Below are 15249 nucleotides of genomic sequence, written 5' to 3'. Positions count from 1 at the left end.
ACAATCTTCGACAAAGTATAAAACAGCTGTCTCTACATTATATGTCAAGCTCTATCTATGGCCATGTGCACAAGTTGTCAATGATTTGAACAAAGATTATCAAAGGTGATGAGGAATACCACTATATTTTATAAACATTTGAAGCAAAATTGAAAAAACTTCCCTAGGACAAAGTGTTAGATATGAATAATAATTGATAATTAACCTAAAAAAGTTTTCTGAAATTTATTTTAATCATCAGCTCTAAGCTTACTAAACCCATTGAACCACTATAGTGACTTTCACAGGCGGATCCAGGGAGGGCCCCCGCCCTTTCGTGGGAAAAATTTGGTTGAATATATAGGGAATCACTGAAGCATGACTGGAGCCACCCCCTAAGGTCAGTCAGATCCCCCCCCCCCCTTTAGGAAAAGTTCTGAATCCTCCACTGACTTTTCCCAGCCAGCATTGTTAAAAAGAAAAAGACAATTTACATGCAGTTTGGTTCATTACATGGTAATTAAAACTAAACAAAAACACTTTCAAACTGCAAGATTGATATCATGTAAATTTGAGGTAACCTAAATCAGTGTAGGAAGTAAGTTGAATCAAGGTCAAAACACGTAAATCCAAAATTGAATCAAGGTGATCAAGTGTTTAATCATAATCATCTGCCCACAAGAATTATAATTAGACATGGACAATGGTAGATTAACAGATAATGTTGGTTGTATGATAAACATGCTGGTAGGAGAGGCAGCTGTGTAGAAGTTTATTAGAAACACATCCCCCATGTGCTGGAATCTTAGAATCTTCTCTTTTCCTAATTTTAGATGACAAAGGCCAAATCAGGTGAATTGTTTGTTTTTACTTAATTGATTGATAAGACAACAACTAAAGAAAGTAAACAGCAAGTTATTTGTGTAATACTTTATATTTATATAACATAAAAATCTAATTACTGGTTTAAAAATCAGTCAATAAATCTTTCAGTTTAATTCAATATGTACTATGAATTCAAACAATTAATGTTTAAATTACTCTGAATTCTGTTTTTCCTAATTATCTTATAGTTCTAGGCCAGAATGCTTTCCACAGTGTTTTCCTGGGAATAACACTATACACATAAAATTCAGAAAATTTAATAGTATAATTGTCAATGAGACAACTAGCAACCAGAGATCGAATAGCTGTAGGTGACAATAGTACAAGCAGTAAAGCTAAATGGTACTGCACTCATCTTGAGAGAGATCGAATAGCTGTAGGTGAAAATAGTACAAGCAGTAAAGCTAAATGGTACTGCACTCATCTTGAGAGAGATTGAATAGCTGTAGGTGAAAATAGTACAAGCAGTAAAGCCAAATGGTACTGCACTCATCTTGAGAGAGATCGAATAGCTGTAGGTGAAAATAGTACAAGCAGTAAAGCCAAATGGTACTGCACTCATCTTGAGAGAGATTGAATAGCTGTAGGTGAAAATAGTACAAGCAGTAAAGCTAAATGGTACTGCACTCATCTTGAGAGAGATGGAATAGCTGTCGGTGAAAATAGTACAAGCAGTAAAGCCAAATGGTACTGCACTTATCTTGAGAGAGATTGAATAGCTGTAGGTGAAAATAGTACAAGCAGTAAAGCTAAATGGTACTGCACTCATCTTGAGAGAGATTGAATAGCTGTAGGTGAAAATAGTACAAGCAGTAAAGCTAAATGGTACTGCACTCTTCTTGAGAGATTGAATAGCTGTACGTGAAAATAGTACAAGCAGTAAAGCCAAGGTAATGTACTCATCTTGAGAGAGATTGAATAGCTGTAGGTGAAAATAGTACAAGAAGTAAGGCCAAATGGTACTGCACTGATCTTGAGAGAGATCAAATAGCTGTAGGTGAAAATAGTACAAGCAGTAAAGCCAAATGGTACTGCACTCATCTTGAGAGAGATTGAATAGCTGTAGGTGAAAATAGTACAAGCAGTAAAGCCAAATGGTACTGCACTGATCTTGAGAGAGATCAAATAGCTGTAGGTGAAAATAGTACAAGCAGTAAAGCCAAATGGTACTGCACTCATCTTGAGAGAGATTGAATAGCTGTACGTGAAAATAGTACAAGCAGTAAAGCCAAATGGTACTGCACTCATCTTGAGAGAGATTGAATAGCTGTAGGTGAAAATAGTACAAGCAGTAGAGCTAAATGGTACTGCACTGATCTTGACGGTAAAATTAAGCCTGTGCTGTAACCTTGAAGATAAACATTAGCTTTGCACAGTGAACTAGAAGTTTAATCTGCATCGCTTACCATGCACTTGCAACTTCACTTCTCAAGAGCACTGATCATTTTTTAATAGCATTTTTTCTGCCAAGTTTAAATGAAAATTATTTGAACAGATTTGATTTTATTTCATTTGTTTAAGCAATACTGGGGTTCATTTCTTGCTGACAACACTGAGGTAGACGACATACCCAGGTGTTTCTAATGAACTGTTATATCTGAAAATAGCACTGGAGATTATTCACCCACAAGATTATAAACAAATAAAAATTATCCATAATCTTTTAAAACACTTCTCTCCAAATGAAACTGGAGAATGTGCAAATATTTAATGACTAATAATATAATCAAAAACTAATTTTTGGCCTGCAACTTAAAAATAGATTAAGTACTAATATTTTGTTAATTGCTTGTACATTTTATAAATAACTTTCTGAAGTATGTACCTTAAAATTAATTGAGATAAGCGTGTGCTTGAAACTTGATCCTTATTATGTTGACATCTAATCATTAAAAATGTGTAAACTACTTATTTCAACATTTGGTGAATTATGTGATTTGGATTCTATCATTTCTTAAAATCACTGAACAATAACATTAAGTAAACCCAATCTTTAAAACTCAGTTCTTTTAAGTACATGTATGTGTAAATCTACCATATTTTTTCGCAATAACCAATTTCTCTGAAAGCAGTCTTTAATGACAAACACTTTCATCATGTTCATTAAAAGAAGAGATATTGGGAAGTATTTCGCAAAAACACAATCATTGCAAAATTATTCAAAACAACATCTAGCAGGAGTTTGATAGGATTTCAAAAAGATGATTTTTTTTCTTTGCAGTAATTCTAAAGATCATAAAGTCCTTCTTCAACAACAAATGATAGAATTTAAAGAAATTGTTATGATTTATTTAGAGATGTATATGCAATTTATTTGATTATTCCTAAATGGACTTTTTTTGAAAAGTGGACTTTGGATGCCATACTATCTTACTCTCTAATCTACAGTTGCTATATAAAGTAAATATCAGCAATGAACCAATACCACATGAACTTTAACATGTCTAATATTTCTCCAAACTCAATTATGAATCTGAAAATCTTTAATTGCAGTTGTGGGAACTTATAAAAAAAAACCAACAGAATACACTGATGCCTTTTATTGTGAAAGCTTGCCAAACAAAGGATCAAAGATATGAATCAACAGCTCCATATGATCCCTATGGAAATCAACTGTTGAAATATAAGTTAACCATGTACAGAAGTAAGAAATCTAATATAAAAGTGTGATAGGGTAAATATTACACCAATTCTCTGTCAACAAATAAAGTAAACAAAAATAACATACAGTTCCATGTTTGATTGTTTTGTGAGATTTGTTCTAGACATCCTCTCTGTACTGATACAATTTTAAAGTGGTAAGTTTAATGATCAACAAGGAAATTAAGAGGAGTAAGCCTATATATATGCACTGTTATGGAAAATATAGGGTCATTTTGGTTTATTCTCCCTTCTCAAAACATCCCAATGTATAATTGCTGTAAAAGTTTATAACTGAATACCATTTCCCGAAGCTTATCTGACATAAAAATCTGACACAACTTACATTTTCCTAATTGTTGCATAATATAGGATAAAAACTTACTTACGGTTAAAAAAAGTATGGTATTTCTAGATGTCATAACTCAACCATTTTTTTTGTTTGGGTAGCTGTCACTATTGATTAAGTTAGATGAATAAATAGATACTTACACAGTGAAGTGATATATAAAACATTTCCATCCAGTCGGCCTCTCTAGAAAGTTATACACTTTATTTTGTAACGATAACTTTGCCACAGGTTTAGGTTTGTATCTATACTTTTCTTGAATCACTTTGTTCATTTGTGTCATCACTGGTTTAAATTGCATCCATGCAGAATTTGACCCCTCCTGAACTGCAGTGTCGTCTCCAGATTGACGAGGTTCATACTGCATTTCCTTGTCCCATTTTTCCTGATTAGAGTATGAGGTCTCTTTATCCAATAAGGGAGAATCAGCCTCAGTTTCTGCTGTACCTCTCTCAGAATCACATGTATTTTTATCCCGACCTGATGCTAATTGCTCTAGTTCTATATTCTGTGATTTGTTACACAGGCGACTAGGAGAACTGTTAGTTCCCATTGTAATCGACATACTGTAATTGATCAGCTGATTAAGTTAATCACATTATCATGGTAGTGTGCTTCTATTATTGTAATCAACATTTCTCAATAAAGGCTTCTAATTTCAAAATATTTAGTGTTTCTTTCACTTTTCAGTGATTATCTTTCGTGTGTTTCCTCTCTGATAATGACAGTCTATCAATCAAATAACAGCTGGTAAAAATGTCCTCTACAAACAGCTAGAAAGATAATTACAGAAAGTTAGTACAATATAGTAATTAGTAATATGTGATGCCTAATCTTTTTATCTTGTTCTTAGCTGCATATTGTATCTCACATATATATACATAATATTTTCGACAACCATTTCAAAATATGACATATTTTTTTTTATATATCATTATCTTGTATCTTACATGCATGGTATTCCAGAAAACCATTTCAAAATATGCCATTGGATTTTTTTTGTATCATCAAATATTGTATCTTACATGATATTCCAGACAATCATTTCAAAATATGCCCTTTTTTTTGTATTTATATCAAAATATTGCATCTTACATAATTAGCATATATTCCACCTATCTATTTCATATCAAGATATGACATTCACTTTTTTGTGTGTATTGTCATAACTTTGTATTTGACATACATGATATTCTCAGACAATCATTTCAAAATGTATCAACTTTTTTTTTTTTTTGTATCATCATAATATTGTTTCTTACAAATAGTATATTCCCAGATAACCATTTCAAAATATAACATATTGTATGAGGATGGATCTTTTAATCATATCAGACAATCTGCTTAAATAAATAAAACTGTTTTCTTAAAATAAATAAATTTATCAATTATAAATAAAGATCTCTCTAGATTTTACACAGATAAAAATTCTGTTTTATATTTAAATGTTAATCTCTCAACTTACAAAAGATATATTTTCTTTGCTAACACAATATCAGTACTGTTCCAATCATATGACAATAATAATCTACACTGTCAAATCTGGCTACTACACAATAATTGTAACATCAAGTTTAGTTCCAATATAATATTCCATGATTTATTTCTATCCTATTCTAATTCAATCCATTGAAAATTGAGTGCAGATAATTTATAGTAGTGCCATTATTGCAATGAAATGAAGAGAAATTTGTTCATATTGATAACAAAATAACATTATTTGCCTCTTCCGACTGTCAGAAATCTATAATTCGTCAAACTGTTTCAATTGATGACAGATCATGTTACTGTTGTCATCACAGACAGAAAATACGGGAATCAAACTCTAATGGCTTCAGCGTCTGCAAAACACAAAAGAAAAATATTGTTTTAGGTATAATGATCAGACATTTATATTCTGTGAAATCTGACCAAATAAGGATTCATACTGCCCACAGGGAATACTATGATAGCAATAATATCATATTTTCACACTCATATGACTTGGATTTTTTTCTGTCATATTCCTGCTAATAATTAGTAAATAATAATGTAGGTTATTGATTTTCCCATTTTAATCTTTGTAAAATTTGCACTTTCCAAAAAATTGTGCAGAATTTATCTTTGTTTCCAATAAAGAAATACTTGGCATGAGTAAAGTTTTATCCTGTCCAGTATATACATGATTATATACTGAAGACAAAAGTTCACATAACATTGCATTGCATATAAAAAAATAACCATCACTAAAAAGTAAACCAACCAAAATTCCTTGTGTACAAACTTTAGTTACCATGAAACCTAAAAAATATTCTATAGAAACACCAATATAAAATAATGGTACTTTAAAACATCAAAGATATAGGTTTATGACCCAGAATTTTTTTCCTGCCTTGAAATATAGGATTAATTAATTTCCTACAACTGTCAAATTTAGAGGAATATTTTTTTCTGTATGCAACCAGATGTGTCCTATGATTTGGTGTTACCTAAATATATCCTCAAAGAAGATTCCTATTATAGTTTGGTTTCATGTCATATATTTATATCAACTGTTCTTGAAATAAGTCAAAATCAAATTCTCAATTATTTTTTTTCAAGAATTCTTACTGCCACTGGTGGCCATTTTGAATTTCCACTTTGCAATAATTATTTAAAACATGTTTAATTTACCTTCGATGAAAATTATCTTTCACATTAAACTTCAACTGTTCTCTATTTGTTAAAGTACTTTCATGCAAGGTTATTTCTATTTCACTTCATCAGGTCTAAAAACAAAAAGTCATCAACTTGGAAAAGACTTTATAAAGTATGTTCTGCCACTTAAGGTGGTACCAACACTACAGGGAGATAACTCTATAAAATCAGCAAAACATTGTAATTATGTTGTTTTGTTAATGGAATATTAAGCGTCTCAATGATCAAAATTAGTGTTTGTCCCAACTTCTATATAACCTGTGTAATTTTTCTGATAAATTGGTAAGATTCAAATTTTTTTGAAATTTTTATATTTTCGTCAAAGGGTCAAAGTAAGTATTTTGTAAAAAATTTATGAAAATTAAACAAGCCAAATAAATTTTAGTCAAGGTGTTTGGCACCACCTTAAGTTTCTTTCTATTCAGTGGTTCTCATGAAAAAGGAGGGAAAAACATTAACGTACAGATGAACACTAGCTATATATAGGTAATACAAAAGAACTTTATTTAGAAATATTGGAATGTATTTTAATATGAATAATGTGAAATTGTAGCAGCATGAGTAAAACTGTTCCTTTACAATAAAATTCATAATGAAAAAAAACCATGTCAGACAAAAAAGAATTCATTCAGTTAGGAAAGTTTGAACTTGTTCAATGAATAATGCATAATGTAAACCTTGCAACAGCATGTTACATCTTTTAAAGGTGAATGAATTTTTCTGATTTTTTTGTATAAACAATTAAAACTATTATATCATCAAGACTATTTTTAAGGAACATATTTACACAAAACTGCTAATGTCATTTATAAATCATACTAAATAAACACAAGGAATACATTAACTATTGTTCACAACTTGAAGATGTGTGCAATCTTTCTGTGAGATTTCAGGTCGCTGGGTTGAAACTGAAGAGTTCATGATGACACAAAACAGCTAACCACTATTCCCACATTAGTCTAGCCTCTTCATCAAAATAATACTAGCCTCACTTTGAACCTAATGGGCTAAAAAGATATGGCAATCTCATATACCGGTAAATGAATATGACCAAAAGGAAGTGAAATTAAATATACTTACCAATAAGTATAGTTTTGGTTTTTGATTATTGATACTATTGAATTAGTTTTTGAAACAGAACACTGCAGGATAATTAATATTTATGCTTTGAGAATGAAAATATCTAATTCATGGTACTGATGACCTATCAAAACAGCAAAACATATTACTTTTGTGTTTTTAGGCTGCCTGAGCATTTATAAAAGTCAAAAAAAGGTCAGAAGGAAACATGCAGTCTTATACATTTAAAACAGGTACAAAATGATCAGAGGGCAACATACAATCATCAACACAAGACAGCTCCCTGTACAAAAAAGATTAGAGGGCAAAATACAGTCTTCATCACTAGACTGGTCCCTATACAAAAAGATCAGAGTGCAACATACAGTCTTCAACACCAAACAGGTCCCAATACAAAAAGATCAGAGTGCAACATACAGTCTTCAACACTAGGCAGGTGCCAGTACAAAAAGATCAGAGTGCAACATACAGTCTTCAACACTAGACAGGTGCCAGTATAAAAAGATCGGAGGGCAACATACAGTCTTCAACACAAGACAGGTACCTGTACAAAAAGATCAGAGGGCAACATAGTCTTCAACACAAGACAGGTACCTGTACAAATAGATCAGAGGGCAAAATACAGTCTTCAACATTAGACAGGTGCCTGTACAAAAAGATCAGAGGGCATTTTTTTTTACATACAGTCTTCAACACAAGACAGGTACCTGTACAAAAAGATCAGAGGGTAACATAGACTTCAACAGTGCCTATACTGTTACAGTCTTCAACACTAGGCAGGTGACTGTACAAAAAGATCAGAGGGCTGTGTTAATAAAGCAAAAACATTCATAGTGGACTATATAACTGGAATGTGCTTATTGTTGAAGGCTGTACATTTTCTGTACCTGAAATTTGTTAAATCTACTTCTTTTGGATGTTTTCTCACTGACCAATTTACCAAATCTAGTTATGATTTCATTTTTTTTTTAAATCAGTTTCTTGCTGCATTATGATATAAGAAATTCTTATAAAATTAGTAGACACTGTTTGACAGTAACCCACTCCTTAAAACTGAGTGTAAAAAGGTAGGTTCTAGGTACAAATAAGTCGGTTCTTCTTTCTGAGTGATTCAATTTTTGCAATTAAATTTAGGCTCCGACAAAAACTGATGAAATTATTTCCAAAGATAATTTTTTATTGATTATATTATTTAAGTGTTCATATAAGTCTGTAAGCCTCATCTTCAAACTTATAAATATCTTATGAGTAGGCTTTTCAGATGATCAAATTTTACTTTTTAATCAAAGAGCTGAAAGCTCTGAAGAAAAATGACGCCACTGTCTCTAATATTGGGATAGTTTTTATGCAAGTCTTGATTTTCACATACCGTAATTAGTTTAACAATGCAACATGTATCGTGAGCATATAATTGATATTCGTATATGTGTGTATGTGTGAAGTGAAGGTGACAACTGGCTGGTTTTTTAAGACAAATGAATAGGTCAAGACTAGCTGAATTGTACAAATAAATACCGTAGAAAGGCTTGTATATTTCTCACTAGTACATAGTCTGAATCTGGGTCCGTTCGCTTCCATTCACGTTTGCGCCCACTCATGTTCACCCCTTTCACTTTCACACCCTACATGTTCGCACCCAATCTTAATTGGTTTTGTGTGTAATAACTCTGTAAGCAAGTGTTTTCTTATAAGTATAATTGTTGTCATTGTCTCAAAATAAAGTGAGACACCAATTTTTTTTTGTGTTGAATAAATCTTAATCATGTTTTGGATAAGGTATTGCTTAAAATAATAATAATCCTTTCTAAATAAAGTGGTATTTTGTCAACGTTTTATTTTGTGTTGAATAACTCTTAATCATGTTTTGGTTAGTGTATTGCTATAACTTGTTTCATTGACTTGTTTCAAAATGAAGTGAGATTCTGACTATGTTTGTTTCTGCGTGTTGAATAAATTTTATCATGTTTTGGTTATATTAGTGGATTGCTATATTTTGGTTTCTATGTTTTATTGTTTCGTTGTTTCAGATCAATGGGACCAAGCTGTTAAAAACAATTATCTTTTGTGATTTTTCCTTTAAAATCTTCAATGTTTTACTCATACCAAGCTATAAATACATTCAGTATTTACACCAAAGCAATTTAAAACAACAACCATGATTTTCCAATTATTCAACTTGAATTTGAATTAAAATTGGGCGCGAATGAGTAGAGTGTGAATGTGCGAACGTGTAGGGTGCGAAAATGTATGGGGCACAAACAGACCTGATACCACACAGTCTGAACTCCCTTCTCCCACAAAATATTAAGTAAATAATCTTTTTGTTACTGCTATCAAAGGTCTAATGAAACTCAGATAGTTTCAAACATTTTTCAAAGAATTCTAGTCAAACTGGCACCTAGTTAAATTGGCACCTGGACAAATCAGCACCTGGTTAAAATCGACACCTGATATAGTCAATTCGTCACCCATGTTAAATATATATTTTTAACAGTATTTTAAGCAATAGGGTAAAAATAAGAAAGGGGTTACCAGAATTTTTTTCAGTATTTAAGCAAAAAGAGTTTAATACTAACTTTCACATTTTTGGGTGTTCATGTACATTTTGTATATATTTATTTTTCTCATCTAATGACTTTTTTGGTGTATTTTTAATGATATATATATATATATATATATAACTCGTCTAAACATCAACCCAACAATGTTAGATCTGTAAATTTGCTTTCGCATATATATATATATATATATATATATATATGAGTAGTCCAAATAATTATTACGTCTGGCAAGGCTTTTTTAATTTTATTCTGGAACACCTTCCTATGACCGCAAGGCTATGTTAATTTTTTTTCTGGGACGCCTTCCTATGAACGTCGTAGGAAGGCGTCCCAGAAAAATAATAAAATAGCCTTGCCAGACGTCATAATTATTTGGACTTACACATGAGATATTTTGTATTTTTCTGCATTATTTTAACCAGTTGAGCATTTTACAGGATTGTTGGTTTAATGCTGTTTAAACTTTACTGAAAAACAAACACCTTAAATTTGCTAATTATTTGGCATGCAAGTTTGATTTATTGAAAGGGATTCATAGTTTTCCATTTTATTTTAATAATTGACTTGTTTTTACAATTACACAAATTGTCTAATTGTTAAAACAACAGCTTTGGTAAGGGCTTCGTTGTTTACCTTTATACACTACATATTCACTTTCGTTTCGTGGTTTACCAAAATACACAACAACATATTCACTATGTACTTGGTAACAGTAATTAATTAATTGAATAGAAAATATTATAACAAATATTATTGGATGCCGAATTGACGTCGAATAGGTGCCGATTTGACTAGATGCCAATTTAACCAGGTGCCGACTTGACTTGTACGTTTCAATTCCTCTGCGATCGTTTGCGGTATTTTCTTGAGAAAACCTATTTTCCATCATCAAAGAGAAGAAGAAACTGCTTTAAAATGATTCTGGAACGCTTCATGATTGTTAAAATAAGTTTAATTCACTCAAAAACAATTTTAAAACTTGCGATTAAACAGGAAGTTTCCAAAGCACGTGTAAAAGAAGAAATTAACCGGTGAGAGTGGAAATCCGTATATGACAGATATCCCTATAGTACGACTTTGAAAGTAAAACAGTTCAATCTTTTTGTAAAACAATCTTTAATATACCTATCACATTAATGTTTGAAGGGTCTTAAGCTTATTCAAACCATATAAGTCGGTATGAAACACCAAAACGGAATGAACAATAACCGATTACGTTTTGTAGTTTACAAATTCTAAAACTGGTTCCCGTCAAACTACAACACTTTGTTTGAGTGTAGTGGAATACAAGCAAAAACCAGTGTAAACTGGGTCCTGGCTGATTTAATACTACACAATGATGCATAATGATAACACAAGCAGATTCCAGTTTGTATGGAAAATAGGAAATACGAAACCAAGCGCGGTAGGCAGAGAAATGTAAAAGTTCAGGTCGGCAGTTATGGAACAATGACTGCGTCATTTTCCAAAAATGATTTTGCGTTGGACATTTCCCAGAGCTTATCAATATAAAGGATATAATTAGGTAATGCATTGTTAACTGAACCATTGTATTTCATTTCCGTCAATTTATTGTTTTGGGATAGTTATGAATAGGACAAAATAAAAATGCAATTAAATATGTTATAACCAATTATTGGTAGTATAGATTTTGGGCATGAATATATATATTGCACAAAAGAGAAAATTCTACAAGATGTTAGTTTTGATCAACTGTTACTCATACAAAATATCAAACTATTTTTTGCAAAACTTTATCTTAATTCAAGAATTAGGACCTACCCAATCACCAAATTTATTTTAAACCAGGGCCTTTCTAAAAATATCTTAAAATGTGAAGAAAATTCTCAAAACAGTAGCTTCAAGTGTGAATATTGATGTTCTGTCAATATTGTGGCCTTTTATATTTCTAGCTGAACATGTAACAAATTATAAATGCCTAAGGATGCCCCACAATTTTAGTAGGTTCAGTTTATGATTTAAGCATATTCACTGAATGCATATATATTCTTTCTGTAGTTTCAGACCTACATAGCCTAGTATGGCAGTCAATACATTGCAAAATTACAGTAAAAATCTGTAACAAATCTATTACAACAACATTATGTCGGTTAACAACACAACAGAACTTTATATGAATTTTATGTCCTTGTTTGTATATTATGCCAATTCTAAATAAAGCATATTCATTATTTATTAATTTACTATTAATAACTCTATATATAACTAGCATGACTATATGGCTTTCTATAAGCATGCTCCAATATCTGGCCACCAATGAGCTCTAGAACTATACGTGTCACTAGTATTTTTTTTTCTCTCTATTACATCAATGGTCATTTGTACTTTGGTTGACTTATAAAACCCCTAAGCTTGTAACAGATGTTGTTTATGACATGCATAGACTGTCACAATATATTTAGACCATAAACCCAATGCTATCAATATTTTATTTTCAGTTTATTTTTCCAGTAGATCATAAATTTTGTCATTGGGAAATTCAATTTGAATGCGCGATTATGAGAATGGATCACATCTGGACTTATCTAGACAGAAATAATACAATAGTTACAACAAATATGGACCAAAGTAAGATGTTTTATAGGTAACAGGAAGCTCTAGTTTACAAATATGGACCAAAGTGAGATATTTTATAGGTGGAAGCTCTAGTTTACAAATATGGACCAAAGAGAGATATTTTATAGGTGGAAGCTCTGGTTTACAAATACAATCAAAACCTATAATAGAAAGTCTTTCAAAAATGAAATTGAGACTTGAAATAAAGAAGGTGTCAGAGAGACAATAACCTGACCAAAGAGCAGTAAACAGCCAGAGGCCACTCATGGGTCTTTAATACAGCAAGAAAATCTTGCACTCAGATGCGTGCTTCAGCTGGTCCCAAAAAACAAAAATGTGTACTATTTCAGTGATAAAAGACCAAAATATAATTAAAAGAAAATTAAAAAAATACAAGTCTATTTGTTCCACAATTTTGGTGATGTTTTATGATAAGATACCAGTTAGTCTAAGATTCAATTACCATCCACTTATATAGGTCAATTGATATAACTAAACAGTTCATTTTATCAGAGTAACATGACTAGTATCTCATGTGGAGCAGGATCTACTAACCCTTTCAGAGCACCTGTCAGAGATCAATTCCTGTCTTAGGTTGGGTTTGTGTAGCACAGTCTTTGTTTTTCTATGTTTATATGTTTTGTATTGCTTTTCTTGATTTCAGACAACTTTATCATCTTTCAAATTTGAATTTTACTTTTTCTTCCAACAAGCTTCACAAAAAGTCCCTGAAATGTATGTCACTACTACATTTCATTCCAGTATATAAATAAATATAATGGAATTTTCCGAGTCAAATTTTATTATTATTTTGTCTTATAATCAATATTCATTCAAAGAAATGAATGCATCATAATGCCAGGTGGAAACTTCAGGGCATATTAAGGTATATACAATATGGATTGTGTTACTAATGCATATGTCTCTAATGAGAATTGAATAAAACCTGTAAACTATGCTATTCTAGGATTATAAGCTGTGTCTAAGTGGATTTGTATGTTTTTCTAACATTTGTTTCATCCGTTTGACAGCAATGACCCAAGAAGGATTTGGAATGTAACACCACTAAAATAACAACTTGCATCTTTAAATTACCCTTTACTAATTTAAGTATGCATTTTTCTATGCTTTTTTAACACTTTCATGTCAAGATTTGATATTTGACTGTGTAATATAAAGAATGACTGGAGGATGAAATTGATAAAATTGAGAACAGATATGGTGAGTATATGTCAAAGAGACAACAACCCAACCAAAAAGCAGAAAACAGATGAAGGATGGAGGATCTCTGTACATTCTGTAGAGATCACATGATCACTATCTATATCCGACAAACTCCCCTTTTATACCCCCTAGCAACCATAATAGAATATTTAAAAAATTTCATACCAGCTTGAAATGTTAAATAAAAGAATCATAAAACAAAAACCATTTCATTTATCAATGTAAACGGATATCTCATAAATACAACAATAAACTACCAATATTGATAATCTCCTATTCTCTATACTCAGAATCCATTGTATAAAATTACAATTCTAAAACTTCTCCAATTATTAAATAAAATATGACAATAATTCATCTTATTTCACATTATTTAGATATTCAGCTACCAATTGATTTGGAACAAAAGTTTAAAATAAATATCCTGGTAAACAATCAGCCCACGTAAATAAATGAAGTGAAATTGTGTGACATGTAATTACATACCATCATGGAAAATTGGTATCCCCCAGCAGAATACGGGAAATAAAATATGTTTGGTTTTTAATTGCTCTGATAAATCATTGATTTTTGCTTCTTTTTCAAAGTAAAAAAGAGGCACTGAAATACAAAACCACAGACAATACAATTTCAGTACAGACAAATGAATATAAATCAGCAAAGTATAGACTGAATTATGTATGTTTTACTTCAAATGGGAGATTACTTCTAAATTAACAATAGACATGCATTTATAGACTTATTCAGCACCAATAAGACTATAGTTAAAATCATGCATGCATTAATAGCCTTATTTGACCACAATAAAATTTAAATTTAAATCATGCATGTATTTATGGCCTTATTTGGCCCCAATAAGACTACAATAAAAGTCATGCATGAATTTATAGACTTATTGGGCACAATAAATACAACTAAAATTAAAATCATGCATGAATTTATGACCTTATTTGGCCCCAATAAGACTAAAATTAAAAAACAGACATTAATTACACTAAAATAAACCCTGTTTTCTAAACAAAAATATTATCCTTACAGGCACATGAAGATAACAACAAAACTGACTTTTGGAAACATGCAAAATATTTATAATTTTTTTTTGTTGATTCGATCTTACTGAATATTTTAAGTAAAAAATTACATCTGCATTTTGGAATAAGAAATCAGGAAAATATGTGTTCACAACTCTTAATCAGTGTAAAAGAGGGACTAAAGATACCATAGGGAGAGTCAATTCATAGATAGAAAAAAACTGTCAAAGCCATAGCTAAAAATAAA

The 15249-nt window shown here is 31.1% G+C and overlaps 1 protein-coding gene across 6 annotated transcripts in view; it reads right to left on the bottom strand.

Moving 5' to 3' along the window:
• The window catches only part of LOC134687622 (potassium voltage-gated channel subfamily KQT member 1-like), a 91606-nt gene that overhangs the window by 52325 nt on the left and 24032 nt on the right, over nt 1-15249 (bottom strand). For all 6 annotated transcript variants that reach the window (XM_063548057.1, XM_063548058.1, XM_063548055.1 and 3 more), the window contains 2 exons: nt 5319-5694; nt 3997-4626 (listed from right to left, as the gene is read on the bottom strand). In XM_063548057.1, coding sequence (XP_063404127.1) covers nt 3997-4418 — 422 coding nt within the window. In that variant the 5' untranslated portion in view covers nt 4419-4626; nt 5319-5694. The remainder of the gene's footprint in view (nt 1-3996; nt 4627-5318; nt 5695-15249) is intronic.

The sequence above is a fragment of the Mytilus trossulus genome, chromosome 10 (assembly GCF_036588685.1).
Source record: "Mytilus trossulus isolate FHL-02 chromosome 10, PNRI_Mtr1.1.1.hap1, whole genome shotgun sequence".
Taxonomy (NCBI): Eukaryota; Metazoa; Mollusca; class Bivalvia; order Mytilida; family Mytilidae; genus Mytilus; species Mytilus trossulus.
The sequence above is the reverse complement of the archived record's forward strand: the minus strand, read 5'-3'. Positions and strand labels throughout refer to the sequence as shown.